The sequence below is a fragment of the Suncus etruscus genome, chromosome 2 (genome assembly GCF_024139225.1).
Source record: "Suncus etruscus isolate mSunEtr1 chromosome 2, mSunEtr1.pri.cur, whole genome shotgun sequence".
NCBI classification, from domain to species: domain Eukaryota; kingdom Metazoa; phylum Chordata; class Mammalia; order Eulipotyphla; family Soricidae; genus Suncus; species Suncus etruscus.
Genome location: NC_064849.1, coordinates 127,968,441 through 127,995,294, shown reverse-complemented (window position 1 = coordinate 127,995,294; position 26,854 = coordinate 127,968,441). Strand labels below are relative to the sequence as shown.

The 26,854-nt window shown below is 43.6% G+C and overlaps 2 protein-coding genes across 2 annotated transcripts in view; one reads left to right on the top strand and one right to left on the bottom strand.

The window, feature by feature from the left end:
* Positions 1-1,688: 1,688 nt before the first annotated feature.
* Positions 1,689-17,787, top strand: LOC126001864 (survival motor neuron protein-like). Its single transcript, XM_049769071.1, has 10 exons — positions 1,689-1,784; positions 4,686-4,757; positions 10,316-10,432; positions 11,321-11,521; positions 11,651-11,812; positions 12,886-12,975; positions 14,515-14,625; positions 14,986-15,036; positions 17,228-17,253; positions 17,453-17,787. The coding sequence occupies exons 1-8, from the start codon at positions 1,689-1,691 to the stop codon at positions 15,031-15,033; spliced, it is 897 nt and encodes a 298-aa protein (XP_049625028.1). The 3' UTR covers positions 15,034-15,036; positions 17,228-17,253; positions 17,453-17,787.
* Positions 17,788-21,007: 3,220 nt separating this feature from the next.
* Positions 21,008-26,854, bottom strand: part of NAIP (NLR family apoptosis inhibitory protein) — a 34,296-nt gene continuing 28,449 nt past the window's right edge. The window contains exons 13-14 of the mRNA XM_049769070.1: positions 25,783-25,947; positions 21,008-21,538 (exon numbers count right to left, since the gene is read on the bottom strand). Of these exons, the coding sequence (XP_049625027.1) occupies positions 21,156-21,538; positions 25,783-25,947 (548 nt within the window). The 3' untranslated portion in view covers positions 21,008-21,155. The remainder of the gene's footprint in view (positions 21,539-25,782; positions 25,948-26,854) is intronic.

Below are 26,854 nucleotides of genomic sequence, written 5' to 3'. Positions count from 1 at the left end.
ACACACACACACACACAATGTTAGAGGCGGGGCATATGAGCAAGTACAGTGACTAAGGAATTGGCATTGAAGTGGCTAATCTAGGTTTGATCCTCTGAACCACATAATGTTCCCTGATTCCCACTCGGAGTGATACACTCCTCCAAGAGCAAGCAGTGTCAAGAATAAGACTGAGCACCCCTAAGTGTGGCCTCCCTCCAAAAAGTTCAAAAGTGTACCAGAAATGATGTAATAGAATAGACATTAACCTAAATGTTAGGGTCAGAAACTATCTAAACGGGTAGCAAGTTAAGTCCTGGGCTGGGCACACGCTTTGAATGCAGGAATTGAGGCTTCCATACCCAGCACCGTATGGACACCTAAGCGTAGTATAGGCCCTCTCCTGTACCAAAACGTGGCCATTCCACACATAAGAAATACAAGAACAAGGGCCGTAGAGATAGCACAGCAGTAGGGCATTTGCCTTGCACCCAGAACAAAGAGTGGTTCGATTCCCGGCATCCCATATCGTCCCCTGGGCCCATCAGGGGCGATTTCTGAGCGTAGAGCCAGGAGTAACCCCTGAGCACCACCGAGTCTGATCCAAAAACAAACAAAAATACAAGAACAATTTTTGCAGATGGGTGGTGGTGGGACAAGCGATAATACAGTGGCTAGACAGCTTGATTGACACGTGGCCTACCCGGGTTTGATATCGGGAATCCTATGTGTGTGTCCAGGAGTAATTTATGAGCACAGAACCAGGAGTAAACCTGAGTACCGCTGGCTGACCAACCCCCCTCCCCCGCCCCAAAATAGGCCAGAATATAGGGCTGGAGAGATAGCATGGAGGTAAGGCGTTTGTTTGCCTTGCTTGCAAAAGGACAGTGGTTCGAATTCCAGCATCCCATAGGGTCCCCTGTGCCTGCCAGGGGCGATTTCTGAGCATAGAGCCAGGAGTAATCCCTGAAGGCTGCCCGGTGTGACCAAAAAAATAAATAAATCCCCCCCAAACAACAAAACATTGGCATCTTCCCTCAAAAGTGTGGAGAAGGGGCCGGGCGGTGGCGCTAAAGGTAAGGTGCCTGCCTTGCCTGCGCTAGCCTTGGACGGACCGCGGTTCGATCCCCCGGTGTCCCATATGGTCCCCCAAGCCAGGGGCAACTTCTGAGCGCATAGCCAGGAGTAACCCCTGAGCGTTACCGGGTGTGGCCCAAAAAAGCCAAAAAAAAAAAAAAAAAAAAGTGTGGAGAAATGAAATAATTGTTAAAAGACTCCTATACTCCACAGGTAGTGGTAAAATATTACTTGAAGGCTGATTAGTGCATACTATAAAATCCTCAAGTAGTCACTAATGTAAGTTATAGGCAAAAAGTTAACAAATGTTGATTGAACAAAAAAAATACTATTATTGGGCCTGAGGGATAGCATGGAAGTCGGGTGTTTGCCTTGCACGCAGAAGGATGATGGTTCGAATCCCGACATCCCATATGGTCCCCCGAGCGCTGCCGGATGTGACCCAAAAACCAAAACCAAACAAAACCAAACAGGCCATAATCTAAAGAACGAAGAGATGAGGTACCAGACCAATAGAGAAAGAAGGCGGGTCCGCAGTGCAGGGCGCACTTCCGCCGCCAGGGCGCCGTCGCGCCGGAAGTCGTCACTGGCAAGGGCCGGAAGTCGCGCCCTACCGCCGCAGGAGGCTCGCCATGGCGATGAGCGGAGGCGGTGGTGGCGGTGGCGGCGGTGGCGGTGGCAGCCGAGAGCAGGTGGACTCGGTGCTGTTCCGGCGCGGCACCGGCCAGGTGAGGATGCGCCCTGGGCTGCTTGCGCGGAGAGCGCTTCCCTCCACCTCCTAGCCCCGCTTCCCGCGACCGGGTGGCGCTAGCTGGCCATGCGACAGCCATGCCGTGCACATGGATTCCTTCCTCCAGCTCTGCACCCTCGAGGGGGCCTCGAGTTCAAAGTCTTCCCGCTGGCCGCTCAGGCAGGGCGGGCGCTTGGATGGCTTTTTGAGCGTGCTTGGGTTCTCACACACATACACACCCCTCTTGCAAATGACCCTCTTAGGAGGCTCTTGAGAAAGGCTCACGTTTTAGTTTGCTCTGTTAGCAATATAGATGGAGCACAGTGCCCACATCCTAGAAGCATATTAAAAATCAATGGTCCCAAATCTCCGGAGGGAAATTTGGGACATTGGTGATGGGAATGTTGCACTGGTGATGGGTGGTGTTCTTTACATAACTGAAACCCAAACACAATCATGTATGTAATCAAGATGTTCAAATAAAAAAAAAAATCAATGGTAGGGGCCGGAGAAATAGCATGGAGGTAAGGCGTTTGCTTGAATGCAGAAGGTCAGTGGTTCTAATCCCGGCATCCCATATGGTCCCCGGAGCGCGGCCGGGTGTGATCCAAAAAAAAAAAAAAAAAAATCAATGGTAACAGGTTTTGTACCTTTTGAGGACAATACAGGTATATTGGAATATACAGGAATATCCTATAGAATTTAACATTTTTAAGGCTGGAGCCTGAGAGATAGCACAGCAGTAGAACGTTTGCCTTGCACGGTCCAGGACGGATAGTAGTCAAGTGGGCTGGAGAGATAGCTTGGAGGTAAGGCGTTTGCTTTGCGTGCAGAAGGATGGTGGTTCGAATCCCGGTATCCCGTATGGTCCCCCGTGCCTGCCAGGAGCGATTTCTGAGCGTAGAGCCGGAGTAGCCCCAGATGCCGCCGGTGTGACCCAAAACTTAAAAAATTAAGGTTGCCCCTTTTTTGGGTTTTGGGCCACCCCTGATAATGCACAGAGTTTGCTCCAGGCTCTACTCTCAGGGATCACTCCTGACGAGGCTTGGAAACCATATGGGGTGCCGAGATTGAATCCGGGTCAGCCGTTTACATGGTAAGCACCCTATCCTCTGTAATGTCGCTTCAGTCCCTCCAGGAAAATTCTCTTATTGAATGACCATGGAATTTAAAGAGACTAAGAAAAGAGTTGAGGTCATAAGGACCTCGGGTTTTGTTTGTTTGGTTGGTTTTTGGATCACACCCAGCAGCGCTCAGGGGTTACTCCTGGCTATGTGCTCAGAAATTGCTCCTGGCAGGCACGGGGGACCATATGGAATGCCGGGATTCGAACCACCTCCCTCTGCGTCTATGGCAAATGCCCTACCTATGTGCTATCTCTCCGGCCCCAAGGATCTCAGTTTTTACCAAATGAGGGGAATCTGAGTTTTGCCACTTGGCAAAAAAGGTGGAATGAAGGTCATCAACTTCCGACTGAGGTTGTAAACTGAGTTGCAGAGTCTGGAAAGTGTGTTTGGAAAATTCCTGCTTTCCTCAAAGAATCATGCCAGCCATTTGAAGACTTGAAGGATAGCAATATAGAGTTGTTTTGTTGGTTTTGGTACCAACAGAATTTATACTTTGTTCTGTGCTGGGGGAACGGGTACTCCTGGTCAGACGAGACTGTGTGGTGCCAGGTGCAAGCAAACACTATCTCTCGGTTTCTGTATGAGGTTTATTTTGTTTGTTAACAGTTTTGTTTTTGGGTCATACCCGGTGGCACTCAGGTTATTCCTGACTCTCCATTTAGAAATCGCTTCTGGGGGCCGGGCGGTGGCGCAAGAGGTAAGGTGCCTGCCTTGCCTGCGCTAGCCTTGGATGGACCTCAGTTCGATCCCCTGGCGTCCCATATGGTCCCCCAAGCCAGGAGCAACTTCTGAGCGCATAGCCAGGAGTAACCCCTGAGCGTTACCGGGTGTGGCCCAAAAACCAAAAAAAAAAAAAAAAAAAAAAAAAGAAATCGCTTCTGGCAGGCTCGGGGGACCATATGGGTTGCCAGGATTCGAACCATCCTTCATCCTAGGTCAGCAGCCTGTAAGGCAAACACCCTTCCACTGTGCTATCTCTCGGCCCCATCTATGTTTTAATAACCAAGAAACACGTTTGGAGACATACTGCAGAGAGAACTGGATATAAGTCTTACCGAGTGAGGAGACCATCAATGATTCCACATGGGAAGGCTAAATGGCAGTAGAAAACTTTTAAGAACTGAACATGTAGATGTAAGGAGTAAGGTTATCAGAGGGGTGAGGATAGTTCCTGCCCCATCTCTATTACAGTGATTTGAGGAAAGTAGAAAACTTTTTTTTGGAGGGGTGGGGGGGTTTGGGGCAGCACTCAGGAGTTACTCCTGGCTCTATGCTCAGAAATTGCTCCTGGCAGGCTCAGGGGAACATATGGGATACAGGGATTCGAACCACTGACCTTCTGCATGCAAGGCAAATGCCTTACCTCAATGCCATCTCTCCAGCCCCAGAAAAAGTTTTCTTTCAATAGCAAAATTGCAGTGAGAACAAGAAGGTGAAGTGACTATTTACAGAGATCACAGAGAGAATAGAGATGTCATTTTTGCCAGTTTTGTCTGGAATAAGATGACTACCTAATAAACCTTTAAAATTGAAAAATAAAAAGATGGGGCCGGAGAGATAGCATGGAGGTAAGGCGTTTGCCTTTCATGCAGGAGGTCATCAGTTCGAATCCCGGCGCCCCATATGGTCCTCTGTGCCTGCCAGGAGCAATTTCTGAGCGTGGAGCCAGAAATAACCCCTGAGCACTGCCGGGTGTGACCCAAAAACCACAAAAAAAAAAAAAAAGAAAAAGATCCACCCTAAAATACAGTATTTTTATTTTTCCTTCACAGAGTGATGATTCTGACATTTGGGATGATACAGCATTGATAAAAGCTTATGATAAAGCTGTAGCTTCATTTAAGGTAGGAAATGTTTAATTATTTTCCTTCTTCATCTTACTCATTTGGAAGAAAAACTGATGCCATAACTACAGTATTCACGTATTATTCGTTTTCAGTTTAAATATTAAGAGGTGACACGTGGGCCAGAGAGATAGCACAGCAGCAGTAGGGCATTTGCTTTAAATGAAATCAATTCAGGATGGAATGTGGTTCGATTCCTGGCATACCATATGGTTCCCTGAGCCTTGGGGAGTGACTTCTGACTGCAGAACCAGAAGTAAACCCTGAGAGTCGCCGGGTGTGACCCAAAAACCAAAAAAAAAAAGGAGGTGGCATGAATTAAATTAGATATATTTCTTTTAGCAGAGGTAATTTAAGTATAACTTGAAGTATTTACTGATTTTAAGACTCACATTATATAAAAGTGTACATTGGCAAAAGTCTTAAATTTTTAATAATTGTACCAAGTATCTAACCTAAGACCTCACAATTGCAAGGCTGGAGCTCTGCCGCTGAACTATATTCCCTTGGCCCTTAAACATTTGACAAACCTTTGATAAATTACATCAGTGATAAATAGCAATATTATGGTCATTAATAATGAGAGCATACAGTATTTAAATGTTACTCATGGGGCCGGAGAGATAGCATGGAGGTAAGGTGTTTGCCTTTCATGCAGGAGGTCATCGGTTCGAATCCTGGCGTCCCATATGGTCCCCCGTGCCTGCCAGGAGCAATTTCTGAGCCTGGAGCCAGGAATAACCCCTGAGCACTGCCGGGTGTAACCCAAAAACCACCAAAAAAAAAAAAAAAATGTTACTCATGTTAAATTTACTTAATCTTCCCCAGATTTTCTTTTCTTTTTTTTTTTTTTTTTTCCCCCAGATTTTCTAAGTTGGCTGTTGTCACTTGTTTCTGAACATTGAAATAATAGCATCCTTTTGTGATTTTGGTTTTTGTGCCACACCTGGCAGATTCAGGGGCTACTCCTGGCTATGCACACAGAAGTCACTCCTGGGACCATATAGAATGCCAGGGATGGAACCCAGGTTGGCAGTGTACAGAGCAAACATCCTACCCACTGTACCAGAGGGCCCAAAATATTGCATTCTTTTAGGGCAGGTTGAATGACCCAGATAAAACATTTGCAGAGTGTTCCCCATCACTGTTTCCCCAGTGTCTGAGATAGTCTTATTGAGTACAGTTAGACCAAGAGTGAACATCATGCAAAGCTACAAAGACTCCCTTTTTTCTTAGTCATTCCTGTAATATGATTTAAAGACCAAATCTGTATGACCTCTTTAAAGATGATTTCTTGGGGCTGGGGGATAGCTTAAAAGGTCTGGAGCTTATGCGCTGCGTATAAGGACCCAGGGTCTTACTCCCTGGCACCAAACAGCCCCACTAGATTGAACTTCTACCACCATCAAAAGACAGTTTATAAATGTTTGGTAAAATGCTTACTGATATTCATTTAGACTAGAGGTACATGAGACCAAGCAGGGAAAAGATCTTATATGATGGGATCAGGGATATTGCAGGGATCTACACAGATTGAATCTGATTATTTGTGAAAATACAAAAATGATCTTTGGAAATGTTGGCTTGAACTACAAAGTAATTTCAAAAGTGTATAATGGTTTTTCAAATCTGCAGAGTTTATAACTGAAGAAGTAGTAATAGTCATTAACAGTTTAAGAATAATGATCAGGGGCCAGAAAGATAGCATGAAGGTAGGCCTGAGCCTGCCAGGAGCAATTTCTGAGCATAGAGCCAGGAGTAACCCCTGAGCACTGCTGAGTGTGACCCAGAAACAAACAAACAAAAAAAAAAGAATAATGGCCAGTTCTTGTTCATAATACCCACGTCTAAGACTTATCAATTCGGAAACATAATGAAGGCATTGAGACTCTTCATTGCTATCATCTGAAATATAAAGAATAGCAAGGTGGGACCGGCGTGGTGGCGCTAGAGGTAAGGTGTCTGCCTTGCCAGTGCTAGCCTAGAACGGACCGCAGTTCGATCCCCTGGCATCCCATATGGTCCCCCAAGCCAGGAGCGACTTCTGAGCGCATAGCCAGGAGTAGCCCCTGAGCATCACTGGGTGTGGCCCAAAAAAAAAAACATAAAAAAAAAAAGAATAGCAAGGAAAAGTTGATCTGGGGCTGGAGAGATAGCACAGAGGTAGGGTGTTTGCCTTGCATGCAGCTGACCTGGGAAGGACTGGGTTCAATTCCCGGCATCCATATGGTCCCCCAGTCTGCCACGGTTGATTTTTGAGTGCAGAGCCAGGAGTAACTCCTGAGCGCTGCTGGGTGTGGCCTAGAAACCAATCAATCAACCAAGTTTAAAAAAAAAAAGAAAAAGTTGATTAACAGAATGTAATATAAGGCCAGAGAGATAGTTCAGAGGATGAGACATTGGCAAACCTGGTTTCATTTCCTAGTATCCCATGTCATCCCCAAACACGGCCAGTATTAACCTTTGACCATCAGATTTAGCTGCTGATCAGACTGCTGTGGTACAAGGCAAGCACCCTACCCAATATACTATGGCTCGGACCCTTAAATATCTTTTTAGTTGCTGTATCCACACTATGCCTGGATGCAGTGCAGGCAGAAATCACTTGTAGTGCTGGGGGTCTCAGGTAGAAGAGCTATTAGATTCGATTGCTAAATTTTGATTGTGCTCAGTGCATGTGGCACCAGGAATCAAACTTATAACCACATACTTGCAAGAAAGGCACTTGAGCCACACAGACCATTGCCCAGTCCCCAAATTTTATCCTTGTTTTGGTTTGTTTTGGGGCCACACCCAGTGATGCTCAGAGGTTGCTCCTGGCTATGCGCTTAGAAATCACTCCTGGTTTGAGAGACCATATGGGACACCGGGGATCCAACCCAGGTCCTTCATGGGTCAGCTGTGTGCAAGGCAAACGCCCTACTGCTGTGCTATTGCTCCAACCCATTATTTATTTTTTGGATTATGGATCACACCTGGCAGCGCTCAGGAGTTACTCCTGGCTCTACGCTCAGAGATTGCTTCTCGCAGGCTTGGGGAACCATATGGGATGCCGGGACTCGAACCACTGTTCTTCTGCAAATGCCTTACCCCCATATTATCACTCCAGTCCCATTATTTTTTGTTGTTGTTGTTGTTTGGTTTTGGTTTTGGTTTTTGGGCCACACCCGATGGTGCTTAGGGGTTACTCCTGGCTATCTGCTCAGAAATAGCTCCTGGCAGGCATGGGGGACCATATGGGACACCGGGATTCGAACCAACCACCTTTGGTCCTGGATCGGCTGCTTGCAAGGCAAACGCCGCTTTGCTATCTCTCTGGGCCCTAATTTTTTATTTTTAATTATGAGAAGATGCAAAGAAAGAGGACAAGGTAAAGTTACAGTGGAAGGACAATCACCCATAAACAGAATTCTCAGTAGTCTTCTTGCTGATATCTTTTCTTTTTTTTTTTTTTTTTTTGGGCCACACCCGGCGGTGCTCAAGGGTTACTCCTGGCTGTCTGCTCAGAAATAGCTCCTGGCAGGCACGGGGGACCATATGGGACACCGGGATTCAAACCAACCACCTTTGGTCCTGAATTGGCTACTTGCAAGGCAAAAGCCGCTGTGCTCTCTCTCCGGGCCCTCCTTGATGATATCTTAACTTTGAACTTTCAGCCAAAGAACATTAAGAAAAATAAAACAGAACCCATGTACAATTACTTTGACCCTCAAGTCCCCAGATTGTAGTACATAATATTTCTTAGCAGCACACAAAGCAATCTAAAGACATAAAACTTATGTAACTCCTTAAACATTGAAGGCAAAGTACTTTTTTACATTTCCATGCACATGCATATTAGTTTAAGTTAACCTCAGAAGTTTAAGTGGGTTGTTTTTCTTAAGGATTAGAGTCAAAGGAGCACAGTAAAAAAGGTAGTAGAGTGGCAATTATTGTTTGCATAGGCCCACCAAAATATGAGGGACATGGAAAGGAAAAGCCTTGGCCTAAATACGAGGAGACCCTATCCCTGAAGTTTCCTGGCATAAGAGCAATTCTAGGCTCCAGGCAAACTAGTTTGTTCAATCCAGGTCATTGTCTAGTGCCAATACACTTATTTTTCACACAGTCTCTGTTGCTGGTATCATGATTCTGTATTAAAGATCCTGGAATCTGCATATCCTATATTGCAGTCAGGATGGTGCAGAGCATCCTCTCGTTTCACCTCACAATTAAAGGGTAATACAGAGAACCTTGTCCTGTAAGCAGGTCATTGTTGTTGTCAAGTCTTCTTAGTCCATTATTTATTTTTTAATTTTGTTTTGGAACTACATCCAGCAGTGCCTGCGGTCTCTGCACTCAAGAATCAGTCTTTGAAGGGCTCGGGGGACCATATGGACCTTGATTACAAACATGATTGTGGTTGGGTTTCAGTCATCTTTTATTAATGTTTTGTTTTAGGTCACACCTGGCAGCGCTCAGGGGTTACTCCTGGCTTTATGCTCAGAAATCACCCCGGCAGGCATGGGGGACCATGTGGAATGCCGGATTTGAACCACGGTCCTGCATGAAAGGCAAACGCCCTACCTCCATGCTATCTCTCCGACCCCTTTTATTACTTTTTTTTTTTTTTTTTTTTTGGTTTTTGGGCCACACCCGGCGGTGCTCAGGGGTTACTCCTGGCTCTCTGCTCAGAAATAGATCCTGGCAGGCACAGGGGACCATATGGGACACCGGGATTCGAACCAACCACCTTTGGTCCTGGATCGGCTGCTTGCAAGGCAAACGCCGCTGTGCTATCTCTCCGGGCCCTTATTACTTTTTTAATATGAGTTCACTGGGAGTGTTTTGGTCTTATACAGTGCCATCCCAGGTTGAACTTGGAGCCCTGCACATGTGAGCCATTAAGTAAATTGTCCCCAGTCACTATTGTGACTTTTTCATATAGCACTTTCTTTTCTTTTTTCTTTTTTTCTTTTTTGGTTTTTGAGCCAAACCTGGCAGCACTCAGGGATCATTCCTGGCTCTGCGCTCACTTCTGGCAGGCTCAGGGGACCATATGGGATGCCCTAAATCTAGCCCTGGTCCGCAGGGCAAATGGCCTACCTGCTGTGCTATTGTTCTGGCCCCCACATGTAGCACTTTCTTTTGGGGGGGCATGGTTTGGGTCATTTGGGTTATACCCGGCAGGGGTTACTCCGGGCTCTACTCTCAGAAGTCACTCCTGGCTGGCTTGGGAGACCATATGGAATGCCGGGTTCGAAGCACCGTCGTCCTGCATGCAAGGCAAATGCCCTACCTCCATGCTATCTCTCTGGCCCCATGTAGCACTTTTTTGTTTTTGTTTTTGGTTTTGGTTTTTGGTTTTTGGGCCACACCCGGCAGTGCTCAAGGGTTACTCCTGACTGTCTGCTCAGAAATAGCTCCTGGCAGGCATGGGGGACCATATGGGACACCAGGATTTGAACCAACCACCTTTGGTCCTGGATCGGCTGCTTGCAAGGCAAACGCCGTTGTGCTATCTCTCCGGCCCCCATGTAGCACTTTCTAATACAGTGCTTCTGTTCTTATTTTCTCAGCTTGCTTTAAAGAATGGTGATATTTCTGAAGCTTCAGATAAACCAAAAAGCACACCTAAAAGGAAACCTAAGAAGAATAAAAGCCAAAAGAAGAACACCAAATCTTCTTTGAAGCAGGTTATTTTAAACTTTGAAATTTAACTTCAGAAAATTGTTGCCATTCTTCTTAGATGAAATATCTTTAAATAACTAATACTGTGCCTTTTTTTCCTCTGTCTAATCATAACAGTTTCTAAATTGGCTATCAGTTTCTCCATTGCTTGGGAACAGGATGTTAAAAAAGATGTAAGGGATGTGATGTGAATGATAGACACTAAGTTCAAGACTTTATGGAGAGCACATCGGACAGTGGGGCTGTTGACATTTTTGCTTGGGAGTTCCAGAGGACACAAACAGAACTGACAGTATTTGATTTCCTAAACTGAGAAATGAACATTCAACCTATTAGTACCAGGAACCAGAATTTCAGGGTAGAGTGATTTCTATCTCAGATAATGAGCATGGAAGCTAAATGTGTGACACTAATGAGTCACTTTGGGTTTGTGGTTCTGAAGAGGAAGAGAGCCAATATTTGCCTGGCATTTGCTCTGTGCTATAACAGATTACTGAGTGCTTGACACATTTTTCTTTCTTTTTCACAGTAAGTAGTTTAAATGGATTCTATTATATCTACTTTACAGATGAGGAAAAAATAAGATTCAGAGACTAAGAAATGTTCATATATATATTGATATTGATATTGATATTGATATTGGTGTTTGGACTATCCCCAGTGGTGCACAGGGGTTACTCCTGACTCTGCACTCTGAAATCATTCCTGGCAGGCTCAAGGGACCATATAGGATATATTATATTAGATACTTCATGTTCTGGACCTTTTTGGTGTTGTTGTTCTGGACCATTTAACTGAACATTCTACCCTGCCTTCTTCGAGAACAAAATTGGAGATCAAGCTCTTTGGAAGAATTATATATGTTGAATTTGTCTTTTATTATTTTTAACTAGTGGAAAGTTGGTGACAAATGTTCTGCTATTTGGTCAGAAGACGGCTGCATTTACCCAGCTACTATTGCATCCATTGATTTTAAGAAGGAAACCTGTGTTGTAGTTTACACTGGATATGGAAATAGAGAGGAACAGAATCTGTCTGATCTCCTGACCTCCAACTATGATGCTCCTAATACTACAGAACAGAATGCCACGGAGGTAAGGAGATAGATCCCTAGAAGCCTGAGGTAGAAGTTAGGAAACTGAATTGTTTGTAGACCCTTTGACTCATTAGTTCTTTCTTAATGATGCCTTTATATAAGATGCATGTATCTTTTATTTTTAAAGAATGAAAATGAAAGTCAAATTTCAACAGATGAAAGTGAGCATTCTTCTAGATCTCCTGGAAATAAACTAAATCATATCAAATCAAAAGCTGCTCCATGGAACTCTTTTCTTCCTCCACCACCACCCATGCCAGTACCCGGGCCACGACCAGGACCAGGAAAGGTAACATCTACCCAGAGAAAGCTTCTTAGGAAAAAGTTAATAGTGTTGCAGCATTCATACCCTCCGTTGAGTCACTTGTAACTTTTTCCAAGAAATTTTTGTAGCTTTCTGTAGATGTTATGAATACACATCTGAGAATTCTTTAGGAAGAATATGGTCATGGTGCAGAATTATTTATGACTTTCCCAGTGACTTTTGCAGAGTATTAGGTTTTAGACTAATTAATAAATTTAAGCCTAAGGTATACTTTTTGCTACTAATAAGCTCTGGTTTTACCCATTTATATGAGATACATAAACATTGGAAGAAAGAAATTACTTGCCTTACACAACGACTACTCAGTTTCAGACCTCAGCTTCTTATATGGTCCCCTGAACATAGCCAAGAATAACCCCAGAGCACTACCAGATGTGGCCCCAAAACAAACAGGGGCCAGAGAGATTGCACAGTGGTAGGACATTTGCCTTGCATGTGGCCTACCCGCAATGGACCCAGGTTCAATCCCTGGCATCCCATATGGGCTCCTGAGCACCTCCAGGGTGGCCCAGAAACCAAAAAAAAATTTTTTTTTTCCCTGCTCTGCCTGAGATAAGATCTTTCAGTATACCTTGCTAAATATCTATTCTGTAACTACTAGGTAACAAAAATTCCTGGGTTTTATTCTCTGACTGTCAAGGAAATGAGAAAGATCTGAGTCTTACTTGACTTTTATTATTTAGTACATTAAATTCTGCGTAAACGGGGCCAGAGCAGTGGCACAAGCAGTAGGGCATTTGCCTTGCACGCACTGACCTAGGACAGACCATAATTCGACCATTTGGTCCCCCAAGCCACCAGCGATTTCTGAGCGCGTAGCCAGGAGTAACCCTTGAGAATCACTGGGGGTGGCCCAAAAATAAACAAAAAAATTCTGCTTAAATGGTTTTTTTTTTTGTGTGTGTGTGTGTGTATATATATATATATATATATTGCATGTATTCTGGACTCAGGTATTGCTTTTATTGTCTTGGCATTGATACTTGTTTTTGCTTTCATATTAAAATTGGTTTGTTTACTTTTAAAATGTTTTACAGCCAGGTATGAAGTTCAGTGGCCCTCCACCACCCCCACCACCGCCTCACTTTCTATCCCGCTGGATGCCTCCATTTCCTTCTGGACCACCAGTAAGTACAAAAGAATTTGTTTGTTTTGGGGGGCCACACCCAGTGATGCTCAGGGCTTACTCCTGTCTATGTGCTCAGAAATTGCTCCCGGCTTTGGGGGACCACATGGGATGCCGGGGATTGAACCCAGTACAAAAGGATTCTAATGAAACTTAACTTACACTTATCTTGGGCCTTAATAAAGTGTAGATGATTAGAAAAGGTCGTTTATGGGCCAGAGAGATAGCATGGAGGTAAGGCATTTGCCTTGCATGCAGAAGGACGGTGGTTCAAATCCCGGCATCCCATATGGTCCCACAAGCCTGCCAGGAGCGATTTCTGAGCACAGAGCCAGCAGTAACCCCTGAGTGTTGCTGGGTGCAATCCAAAAACCAGAAGAAAAAAAAGAAAGAAAATCTCATTTATATCAGAGGTTCCTAAACTTATTTGAACTATCATCTTCTTTTCAAGTTAAAAGCAATAACAAATAATTCAACACCCACCCTGCATGGAAACAGAGCTTTTTGTTTATTTGTTTTTTGTTTGCACCATACCAGGTGATGCTAAGTAATTACTCCTAGCTTTGTACTCAGATCATACCTGGCAATTCTCAGGGACTTATGGGACACCAAGAATTGAACCCAGGTCAACCATGAGCAAGGCAGGTGCGTACACCCTAAACTATCGCTTTAGCCTGAAATACAGTTTCTTTAAGTGGACTTAAGAGGACCAGCAGAACCGTTGTGCTTTCTGCCCCCGGTGCTCAGACCCATCGTTGGTGGTACTTGAGACCTTATGCGGTGCTGGAATTCAAGCCAGTGTTGGGTCCACAATCTCATTAGGCAAGCACCTCAATTCCTGTAGTATGTCGCTGGTCCCTCATGCTTGCTTGCTTGCTTGTTTGTTATTGGGCCACACCCAGCAATACTTAGATTACTCTTGACTGTACACTCAAAATCAGTCCAGGCAGGCTTGGGGGACCTTATGCAATGCCAGGGATTGAACCAGGGTCAGCCATGTGTAAGGCAAATGCCCTACCCACGGTGCTATTGCTCTAGTACCTGCTTTTTTTTTTTTTTTTTTTTTTTTTTTTTTGGTTTTTGGGCCACACCCGATGACGCTCAGGGTTTACACCTGGCTATGTGCTCAGAAATTGCACCTGACTTGTGGGACCATATGGGATGCCAGGGAATCGAATCGTGGTCAGTCCTAGGCTAGCACGCCCAAGGCAAACACCTTATGCCCTGCACCACCACTCTGGCCCCTCTTATTCTTCTTCTTCTTTTTTTTTTTTTTTTTTTTTTTTTTTTTACTTCTCCCTAATGCTATTTCCTAAACTCAATCCTTGTATAACCCAAACTCTGGTTGGGACCTCTCACGTACTTGCCAGGGGCAGTGGGCTGCAAGGCAAGTATCTTAACCACCTGTATTATCTTACCATTCCCATGTTTTTTTAAGTTTTACTTAGAAGATAACATGGAATATGGAGAAAGAGAGTATTCTGTATGTAAAATGAGTCTCTAAAATTTATAGTCCTGTCAAGAGTTTCTTCCTTTTCAGTTAATCCCACCACCACCTCCTATATGTCCTGAGTCTTTTGAGGATGCTGAGGTCTTGGGCAGCATGTTGGTCTCTTGGTATATGAGTGGCTATCACACTGGTTACTATGTGGTAAGTGATCACTAAGCATCTTTCTTTTCCCAAACAGCTCTATGCTTCTGTGCTTTTGGTTTTTTGTTCATGAATAACAAGGGTTTTGAAACTATAGATAGACTCAACGAGTTGGAAATCACCTAAAAAATTTAAACATGCAATTTTCTTTATACTTTTAAATCAGTCTTGTATTAAGCATTTTTTAGTATATTAAAAAAAACTCTTATATTCCAGGATCTCTAATGTAGAGTCAAAGCCTGTGAACTTAATTCCTAATGCTTTGGCTGAGAACTAATAAAATGTCTCATGAAACAGCATTTTAGCTACATATTTATAATATTGTGCTATTTATTTTAAATTTTTTTGTTATCCTTATAGGGTTTCAAACAAAATCAAAAAGAAGGAAGATCCTCACATTTCAATTAAGGAGTAAGTATTCTATCACAAAAGTGAGTCAGTCTTTCATACACATTTTAATAGTGTAGAAAGCTAATTGTTAGTGTGAAGTAAAGAAAAAGAAAAAGATAGCTTTCTCTTTTTCTGATGGTGTAGCTAAGGGATTATTCCTGGCTCTAGACTCAGAAGTGCCCCCCTGCAGTGCTCAGGCAATATGCAGTGCCTGGGATTGATCCTGAGTCAAATGCATGCAAGGCAAGTGCCTTAATCTCTTATAGATCCCTAATATCACATTTTTAATGTTTTAGCACTTTTTTTTTTTTTTTGGTTTTTGGGCCACACCCGGTGATACTCAGGGGTTACTCCTGGCTGTCTGCTCAGAAATAGCTCCTGGCAGGCACGGGGGACCATATGGGACACCGGGATTTGAACCAACCACCTTAGGTCCTGGATTGGCTGCTTGCAAGGCAAACACCGCTGTGCTATCTCTCCGAGCCCTTAACACATTTTCTTCCCTTCAGATCATTTGCTGTGTGTTATGCCAGTGAATAATAAGTTCGGTATCCTGGATAACGTTATAGAAAAGACCATTTTTTCATTTTTGGGGTGTTTATATTTAATTTTTTTAATTTTTATTATAAACAACATGAATTATGAGTCTTTCACCGTAATATTTAAGGTACATAGTGGCAATGAATCAGGGGCATTCCCACCACCAGTGTTGTCCTCCCTCTACCCAGCATGCATTCTATATCCCTCTTTTGTCCCCCTGACTGCTAGTGTAACTAACTACTCTATGTGTAGCTTGTAGATTGGGTATCGATTCTGTTGTTGTTGACTTTGGATTTGGTGTTTAAGTCTGATCATTTTTTATTTCTACTCAATGATCAGACAACTTTTGGTCCTGGTACCATCCATTTCCTTTTCCCCCTCAATTTATGAGGCAGATATATTTAATTTTTGACATACATCTAGTTGCATGGGTTTTATTCCCAGCAGTGTTCAGGGGACCATGAAGTGCCAGGAATGAAACCTACATGTGAAGCATACCCTCATCCAGTTGAGCTATTACTCTTGCCCACAAATAACTTTTTACATAAATTAATTTGATTCTGTTCTGTGGTAGGTAAATTTTTGTATTGGGATTGTTTGATTGTGATTTTATGAGATTCTTGATGTGTAAATGTGTCTGTGTTGCCCTGAAAGTATGCATATTTCATTTTCAGAATGTAAGTTTTTTGTTTATTTGTTGGGGGGAGGTCACACCCAGCAATGCTTAGGAGTTACTCCTGGCTTTGTACTTAGGAATCACTCCTGGCAGTGCTCAGGGCAACATGAGATGCTGAGGATCAAGCCTGTGTCAGCCATGGGCAAGACAGACATTGCTATGCTATTGCTCTGACCCAGATTTTATTTTCTATTGTATAAAGCATGTTTAAAGCTATAATTGTTTCATTCTTTAAGTTTATTGTACCTGTGGGGCCATACCACCTTAGGGCCAAGGTAGGATTCTTACCTTTTATGCTCACTTACTGGGTCTAGAACCTGGATTCCCATATGGTCCCCAAAACCCACCAGAAGCTTCCTGGTTCCTGAAGTCAGGACAGGAATAAACCCAGAGAAAAGCTGGGTGGCACAAAGACAAAAAAAAGTCATTTACACCCAATTAAAGGTGGGGGGTTTTTGGGGGGTGGTTAGTTTTGGGACCACACCTGTTGGCATTCAGGGGTTGCTCCTGGCTCTGCACTCAGGAAATCACTCCTGGAAGGCTCAGGGGACTATATGGGATATCAGGGATCTAACTTGGTTGGTCACGTACAAGACAAACACTCTATCCCGCTGTTCTTTTTCACCGATCCCCCAAGTATAATTTTGTTTTTTATTTTGGGGCCATACCCAGCTATGCTCGGAGCTTTTTCCTGACTCTGCAAAGGGATCACCCTCCCAGTGCTCAGGAAACCATGTGTGGACCCATGGATTGAACCTGGGTTAGCTGCATTTAAGGCAAATGCCTAACCCGTGTACTGTCTTTGCCAGCCTGGAGTATGTATTTAAATGAAATGTATTTAAATGAAAGGAAATCAGGGAGCAGACTGCATCAGCTGGCCTTCTATTTCGATCTTAACATGTCTGTTATGTTAATACAGGACAGTGCCTCTAAAGTAAATCTATTAATAAGTACCTGTCATCACTCACTCAAACTATACTTTTTATATTTTTATAGGTAATTCATGCAGTATTCTTTAATAGGTAAGTGGTTTTTCCAGCCCTATATTCTTGCCCATTTAGTTTTCCAGCTAAATTTTATAATTTGCCTCACAAAATTAGAGTAAAATGGAATGAAATTAGTATGTCTTTATATTGACTTGTTTTTCTTCTCGTTTTATTACATGAGAAACATGTTGCTTTACATTTTCTCCAAACTGAATCTAGACTGGCTTTCTTCCAGATTCAGGAAGAGCTCTCCACGGAAAAGGATAGCAGTGTGTGTGCGTGCCAGAGTAGTATGAGCCAGTGTGCCTCATTCTCTGGGTCCACCATCATCTGTATTCCCCTTGTTGTGTGTGACTCGTGCTTGTCGCCAGCCTGGTATTTCTAGGGCATTATGCCTTTGAGTTACCGAACAGTGGAAATGTTAGAATATGAAATATTAATACTCAAGGTCACGGGCAAAGGAAGTCTCCAATTGTCAAAATCGCAGTTAAGCTTATTTGTATATTATAACTTTCTTAGTACATTGAATTTTTTTTAATATCTTTAGAAAATAAAATAAGTAATTTTTTATGTGTGACTTAAATTTTTTTGTTTTGTTGTTTTCTTGGATCACACCAGGCAGTACTCAGGGGTTACTCTTGGCTCTTCACTCAGGAATCACTCCAGGTGGCACTTAAAGGACCATAGGGATGCTGGGGATCAAACCAGCATAGTATAGCTGTATGGCTATACTATCACTTTGGCCCGTTGGTTTTTTGTTTTTGTTTTTGGGGTTACTCCTGGCTCTGCACAAGGAAATCACTCCTGGCAGGCACGGGGGACCATATGGAATCCTGGAATTCAAACTACCATCGGTCCTGGATCAGCTGCGTGCAAGACTAACGCCCTACCACTGTGCTATCTCTCCGGCCCAGCCTCTTGAATTTTTTACTTGAAAATAAATGTTGTGAGCTAGAATCTGTCTTAACCATAAAGGCAAGGTACTCAGCCTAATTTGAATAAAGGGTCATATGTTAAAAATACAACCATTGTGGGGCCAGAGAGATAGCACAGCGGCATTTGCCTTGAAAGCAGCTGACCCAGGACCTAAGGTGGTTGGTTCGAATCCCGGTGTCCCATATGGTCTCCTGTGCCTGCCAGGAGCTATTTCTGAGCAGATAGCCAGGAGTAACCCCTGAGCACTGCTAGGTGTGACCCCCCCCCCCCCAAAATACAACCATTGTAAAACTGTTGCTGGGTGTGGCCCAAAACAAAAACATTTTCTTTTTTTTTTTTTTTTGTTTTTGGGCCACACCCGGCATTGCTCAGGGGTTACTCCTGGCTGTCTGCTCAGAAATAGCTCCTGGTAGGCACAGGGACCATATGGGACACCGGGATTTGAACCAATCACCTTTGGTCCTGGATAGGCTACTTGCAAGGCAAACGCCGCTGTGTTATCTCTCCAGGCCCCAAAAACATTTTCTTAATTAAAAAATTGATATTTGGGGGCCGGAGAGATAGCATGGAGGTAAAGCGTTTGCCTTGCATGCAGAATCCCGACATCCAATATGGTCCCCTGAGCCTGCCAGGAGCGACTTCTGAGCATAGAGCCAGGAGGAACCCCTGAGCGTGGCCTGGTATGACCCAAAAACAAAAAAAAAAAAATTGATATTTGTATTTAGAAAACAATTACTGTGCAGTGAAAAAAATGAACCCTACAATTTTTGCTTATAAAGATCTGTTAAACCCAAACAGTTTTTGGAGTACTGAGGATGCGATTCATATAGTTCATGTTGCTGATGATCCAAGATCAGAGAACAAAGTCTTGCACATCACAGGACCATATCTTTCCCACCTGGAGCAAGAGTCCCATTCTGTTCCTTGGAGTCTTATTTGCCTCTCCTGGCATCCTCCCTATCCTTATTGGATAGACTAGAAGGATCCCCCATCAAAACTCTGGAAGTCAAATGGGTGTTTTGGAGGAATGGTGGTGCTGTCTGCTAATGAGGGTTAGCAAGAATGGGCTGAATTTCATGATGAACATTTTGGGCCTCTCACAAGTCTAGTAAAAAGAGATGGAAAATTTGTGGGAGAGAATGTAAAGATAAGGAAAACACAAATACAATACATACAAGATGTATATTTGTTCATTTTTTCATTTATTTGGAAATTAGTCAAACCATACTCGCTTATAGCTATTTTACAGAGGCGTGTGTTTGAATCTTGTTTCAGTTATAAAAATGTATTGAAATGTGCAGAAGAAAAATTTTACTTAGTAAATGTTTTCAACAAAAGGAACCACACCATACACATTATCCCCAATATATTTGGATTGACTATTTCCATGATAAAAATAAGAAGTAGTATAAGAAATAACTTTCCAATCTATACTGAGTTGGGTGTAGTCATTCTGTAAACTGCTGCATAACTGGTTAGAGTGACATTCTGGGCATAAAATTAAAACACTGAACAATATGAAGTCACTCAAGTGAAAAGATCTATTCTTGGACCCGGAGAGATAGCATAGCGGCGTTTGCCTTGCAAGCAGCCGATCCAGGACCAAAGGTGATTGGTTCGAATCCCGGTGTCCCATATGGTCCCCTGTGCCTGCCAGGAGCTATTTCTGAGCAGACACCCAGGAGTAACCCCTGAGCACCGCTGGGTGTGGCCCAAAAACCAAAAATAAAAAAATATATATAAAGATCTGTTCTTACTCCAGACAAATCGCTTAAAAGACTTGAATATAGTACCACGATGCTGGGTGTAGCCCAAAGCAAAAATATTTTCTTATTAAAAAATTGATATTTGTATTCAGAAAACAATTACTATGCAGTGTAAACAATGAAACACCTGGGGCCAGAGAGATAGCATGGAGGTAGGGCATTTGCCTTGCATGCAGAAGGACGTTGGTTCAAATCCTGGCATCTCATATGGTACCCTGAGTGCTGCCAGGAGTGACTCAAAAACAAAAACAAAAAAAATGAGACACCTACAATTTCTACTTACAATGATTTGTTAAATCCAAAACTTCTGGAGGACTGGGGAAATGATTTATGTGGTAAAACATTTGCCTTGAATTTGTGAAACGATACCTCTTCTGGTACTGCCTGCCTACCAACATCTCTGCTCCGGCCCCAAGCACTAGCAAATGTAGTTCAGGTCATCCCTGAGCCTTTGTAACTTAACTAACATTGGCATTGTTAACATTCAGCTAACATTGAGTAAAAAAGGAATTATGCATAAACTCTACTAAACAGACAATACAGATCCTAAGAGGATTAAGCAATATCCCATGACTCACATTCAAGATTCATTAATACTGTATGTTACAGTCAACTCTTCAGTTTTCTGTGATGCTGGCTCAGTTCTCACATTAGCTATTTCATATTTAATGTGAATATATCCTCCATATTGTTGCCTTAAGATAGATCAATATAACTCTCCAACTCCTCTGAATTCTGTTGTGATTCTTTACTATGGTTGCCTAAACACCAAAGCTGACCCTGAGTAACAGGACATTGGATGAACTACAAAGCTGTTGGGAGTTTGGGAATTTAGAGACTTCAAGGTATTGATGATAATTTATTTGGAAAGATGGGGCCATGCCACACAGTTATGTTCAGGACTTACTCCTGGCTCTGATCAGGTATATTTCTGGTGGAGTTCGGGAACCAGATGGGATAATAGGGATTAAAACAAGTCAACTGTGCAAGGCAAGTGCCCTACACTCTGTACTATTACTCCAGTCCCATTCCACATCTTTTTTAGTAGCAGTACTCATGAGAGTTCACCCCCACCCCCTTTGTGTGCTTGCACGCACCTCCCTGTGATCACTCGTGCTGTAAGGAAATTAGCAGAGTTGCCTGAATCATGTTCAGTGCATGACCAGGAATTCCAACTTGTCACCAGATGTAAATTTCATTGTTATTCCTGTAGGGCCCAAGCAAACACTTGTTCATTCAACAGCTTTTTGCTAAATCTTCCTTAATGATTGGAGAGAATGGCAGTACCCATTTCCAGTGCAGAGTTAAGTGTTTGGATTGTGGGTGTCTTTCCTTCATGGCATTGAGCAGTGCCAGGTCTTCTGTATCCAGCAGCCAACTGAACATGTGAAGATTGGTGAGGCTTTGCAGACGGGACACACATTGACTCAGGGACTTGACTGTTGCAGCCTGAACTTTGATGCATTTGGTGAAATGCCTGGAAATATACAACTCAAGCAAATTTGGCAGGTTATCCAGTGCTTGAAAGAAATTTCTGTATCCTTCCTCTGTAATCTCATCGTTCATGGAAATATCTAAGTTCTCAAGTTTCTGGAAACCTCCATTGATAGCCACCTTAGCTGTAAAAACAAAATATATATGAAAAAAAAAATCATCAAGATTGTTTTGTTTTGGGCCCACACCTGGCAGTGCTCAGTACTCCTGGCTCTCCACGCAGAGATCACTCTTGGTGGGCTTGGGGGACCATATGGGATGCTGGGGATTAAAACCCAGGACAGCTGTATGCAAGGCAAGTGCCCTCCTTGCTATACCATCAGTGACCCCAAGACCTGTGGGAGTTTCCATATAGAGCTGTTCTACAAACGTCAAACTAACTATAGGCTGGAGGAGACACAAAAATGAATAGACTACTGCCGTGAGCATGACACATCCAGCAAAAACTGTAGGCTGCAACTTTACCCTCAGCCTTTGAAATGCCCACCCACACAAGGCCTGGGCAGGATGCTGATCCCTAGACCAGCAGTAGCAGCAGGCTTTGTAACTTCAGCCATCAGCAGGGAAGCAACCTGCCAGCACTCCAGGCAGAGGTGGCAGACAACCAACTAAAGGCAATGCCAGGTCAGGCAAAGACATTTCTCAGTCCCTGAGAATGCAGCCCAGGGCAGTCATCTATCTACTTTCAGAACCTGCTGATTTAAGAAAAAGGACTTATGAGACTGGAGTGATAGTAAAGCGGGTAGGGTGTTTGCCTCACATGCACTAACTGGATTCCATCCCCAACACCTTATATGGTCCCCCTAGCAATGCCAGGAGTGATCCCTGAGCACAAAATTAGGAGCAAGTTTTAAGCACCATTAGTGTCCCCCGATACTTTTTTTTTTGGGGGGGGGCACATTCAGAGGTTGCTCCTGGCTATGTACTCAGAAATTGCCCCCTGGCAGGCTCAGGGACCATATGGGTTGCTGGGAATTGAACCCAGGTCCCCCCAGGTCGGTCACTTGCAAAGCAAATGCTCTACTTCTGTGCTATCTCTCCAGCCCCCAGATACATTTTTTTAATTGAGGGGCTGGTTTAATTGTATAATGGGTAGGGCATTTGCCTTGCACATGGCCAACCCTGATTCAAACCCTCACATAGTCACCCAAGCACTGCCAGAGAGAAATTTTGAGGGAGAAAAATGCTGGGTTTTGTGCTGTCTCAGAAGTGGCTGGATACAACATAAACAAGCATGGAGTTTGTGAGTATAAAGTTGAAATGGCTACATGAGCTACACAAAACCAGACAGTCAGGCCCAGCCCTCACTGCAGAAGACACCAGAAGTAGAATTAGCAGATAATGACAAGAGTCAAAAGGGTCCCCTGAAACCTGCCAGTCCTAAAACCTCCCAGACGAGAACCTCAGAGTGACCATGGTGAGGTAACAAACTGAAAGAAGTGAAATAACAGACCTCATCAAGAAAAAGGATAGGGCCCATAGCGAAGAAAGAAAGAAAAAGAAAGGATAAAAGCAGAAAACGTCAACCATGGGGCTGGAGAGATAGCATAATAGGGGGTTTGACTTGCACCAGCCAACCCAGGACGGATGGTAGTTCGAATCTCGGAACCCTATATGGTCCCCTGAGCCAGCCAGGAACAATTTCTAAGTGCAGAGCCAGGAGTAACCCCTGAGCACCGCCAGGTGTGACCCAAAACTAAATAAATAAATAAAACATTAGCCAGGGGGCCGGAGCAGTGGTGCAAGCAGTAAGGTGTCTGCCTTGCCAGCATTTGCCTAGGAGAGACCACAGTTCCATCCCCTGGCGTCCCATATGGTCCCCCAAGCCAGGAGCGATTTCTGAGCGCATAGCCAGGAGTAACCCCTGAGCATCACCAGGTGTGACCCAAAAACCAAATAAAAAAACATCAGCTAGAAGTCACTGAACTCCAAGACAAAGCAGGGGAGCATAAAACCAAGAACAGGGGGAACACTAGCATGAAAGACTAACATGAGTCAGTCTGCTTGAAGGTAAATGTGGGCAACCAATAAAGAATTGAAGGTAGAAAAAATAAAGAAATGAAGAAAATGTTGGGAAATCCTAAGCTGAGTCTAAGAGGAAGAGTATCAATTATAGGAGATCCCAAGAGGCAAGATTGGAGACAACTATTGACTATTGAAATTATAGCTAAGCAGGGCTGGGAAGGTGGTGCTAGAGGTAAGGTGTCTGCCTTGCAAGCGCTAGCGTAGGACAGACCGCGGTTCGATCCCCCGGGGTCCCATATGGTCCCCCCAAGCCAGGGGCGATTTCTGAGCGCATAGCCAGGAGTAACTCCTGAGCGTCAAATGGGTGTGGCCCAAAAACCAAAAACCAAAACAAAAAAAAAAAAAAAAAAGAAATTACAGCTAAACACTTTCCTAATCTGATGATTTAAGTAACTTGGTAGCAAACTCAAAGAGTTCCTGACAAAGTAAATCTAAGTACAAAACACCAAGACATACTGTAATTAAATTACCAAAAACCAACCTGGAAATATCCCAAAAACACAATACAAAAATGTCCTCTGCACTCCTACATTCACTTCTATATTCATCTTAGCACTATTTTAAATAGCCAGAATCTGGAAACAACCTAGGTGCCCATCAATTGAAACTGTGGTACATCTATACAATGGAATACTATGCAGCCATTAGGAAAAATGGGAGTCATGAAATTTGCTTATACATGGATGGACATGGTGATTATGATGGTGAGTGAAATGAGTCAGAGGGAGAGGGATATATATAACAATCACACTCATTTGTGGGATATAAAAAATAAAAGATAGTATGGTAATAATATCCAGAGACAATAGAGATGAGGATCAGAAGGACCAGTCCATGGTAAGAAGCTTGCCACAAAGAGTGATGAATGTAGTTAGGCTAGTGAATTGTGACAATGTCCACTGTGACAATGATAGTTGAATTGATCACTCTGACAGCACCTTCTGGGTGCTTGAGAGGGGATAAAGTGATATGCATGGTACTTCTTCATTAGCAAAAAATGCAAACTATAGTATCAAAAGAGAAGAGAAGAGAGAGAGAGAGAGAGAGAGAGAGAGAGAGAGAGAGAGAGAGAAGTTAAGTAAAATTCTTGCCCCAGGGGTCGGAGAGGTGGCATGGAGGTGGGGCGTTTGCCTTGCATGCAGAGGACAGTGGTTTGAATTTCGGTGTCCCGTGTGGTCCCCTGAGCCTATAGGGACCAATTTCTGGGTGTGGAGCCAGGAGGAACCCCTGGGCGCCGCCAGGTGTGACCCAAAACCAAAAAAAAAAAAAAAATTCTTGCCCCAGAGGTAGGCAAGGAAAGGTGGGAGAGGGTGGGAGGGAAACTGGGAACATTGGTGAAGGGGAAAGTGCATTGGTGAAGGGTGGTGTACATTCTATGACTGAAATCAATCAATCATGAACAATTCTATAACCACAGTGCTTAAACAAAGTAATTATATATACATATTTTTGTTTTTGTTTTGTTTTGTTTTGGGTGTTTTTAGACATACCAGTGACACTCGGGTTATTTCTTGCTATGTGCTCATAAATCCCTCCAGGCTTGGGGGACCATATGAGAGGCCGGAGATCTAATCACAGTCCATCCTAGGCTAGCGCACACAAGGCAGACATCTTACCACCACTCCTGCCCGTATGTATATATATGTATATGTACTTTAAAAACCAAGATGGAGCAATAGTACAGGGTATAGGGCCTTTGCCTTTCTTTGCACATGAGAGTGATACCTGAGCGCAGAACTAGAAGACCTGAGAATCATGGGGTGATGCATAAAAACAAACTAAAATTCATCTAGCTATACACTTATACTTTGTGTATTTTCAGCAACTCTAACACCTTCATTTTAAACTATTGTTTAAAATTACCTAGATGTGGCCACGTAATCCAAAACACACCAAGAACATAGACTTGAAAGTCTGATAATCTGATCACACACACACACACACACACACACACACACACACACACACACACACGCCATGCAAACACACACACAAATCTGACTAAAGAAACCAAAACCTGCAAGATGTTATAGGGCAAAAATTAGTGAGCTGGTACTTTTAGAGGGGCAGATGTTCTTAGGCAAATGTTACAACAAAAAGCCTGAGCTGCAGCCCAAAGCCACAGTACAGCAGGTAGGTCTCTTGCCTGGCATGTTGCTAACATCTGGCATCTCATATGGTCCCCTAAGCCCTGCCAGGATTCCTGAGTCCAGAGTCAAGCTTAAGTCCTGAACAATGCCAAGTGTGGCCCAAAAGATAAACATACAAAAAAGCCTGAGTTGACTTTTATACAAGCTGAAACAACTTACCAGACAGTAAACTTCCCTGAGGATAAATTACTCACCAATTTCCATCAAGCTGTCATCATTCAAATTACAGGAAAATGAGAAAACTCGAAGATACTGAAGATGCTGACACTGCTGGATGATCAACATGGCTGCCTGACGAATCCCCTCCCCATTTGGAAGGATCAGTTCTTCCAAGTCACAAAGAGAACCTAAAATATGAGCTTAAAGACAATAACAACAGGGATCACTCCTTCAAATTCTCAAAGGATTATATGTGGTGCTTGGGATTGAGCTCAGTTGGCCACATGTAAAGCAAGTGCATTACCCGCTGTACTATATCTCTTTAGCCCCCAAAATACTTTTTTAATTCTTTGTAGTTCTAATTTTATTAAATTTTTTACTCCTCTTCCTCCCTTCCTCCATCTCCCCTCCCTTTCCTCCTTTCTTCCTTCCTTCCTTCCTTCCTTCCTTCCTTCCTTCCTTCCTTCCTTCCTCCTTCCTTCCTTCCTTCCTTCCTTCCTTCCTTCCTTCCTTCCTTCCTTCCTTCCTTCCTTCCTTCCTTCCTTCCTTCCTTCCTTCCTTCCTACCTACCTTCCTTCCTTCCTTTCTTTCTTTCTTCCTTTCCACACCCAGCAGCACTCTGGGGGTATTTTCTGGTTCATTCAGAAATCACTGCTGGCAGGCTCAGGAGATCATATGGGAAGCCAAGAATTGAACCTGACAGGGCAGGAGTGATAGCCCAGAAGTAGGCATTTGCCTTTGCATATGGCCAACCCAGGACAGACCCAAGTTGGGTCCCAGGCATCCCATATGGTCCCCAAGCCTGCCAGGAGCAATTTCTGAGCGCAGAACCAGAAGTAACACTTGAGCATCGCCACATGTGGCCCGAAAGTCAAAAAAATATTTTAACCCAGGTTGTCCACATTCAAGATGAATGCCCTCCACACTGTGCTATCGCACTGGCCCCATAATTCTGAATTTTCTTAATTTTAAAAGAAAGTCAAAGGGGCTAGAGTAATAGTATAACAGATAAAGCGATTGCCATGCATGTGACTGACTCTGATTCAATTCCCCGGCACCCCTTGAGAATCACTAGGAGTGATTCCTGAAGGCAGAGCCAGGAGTAAC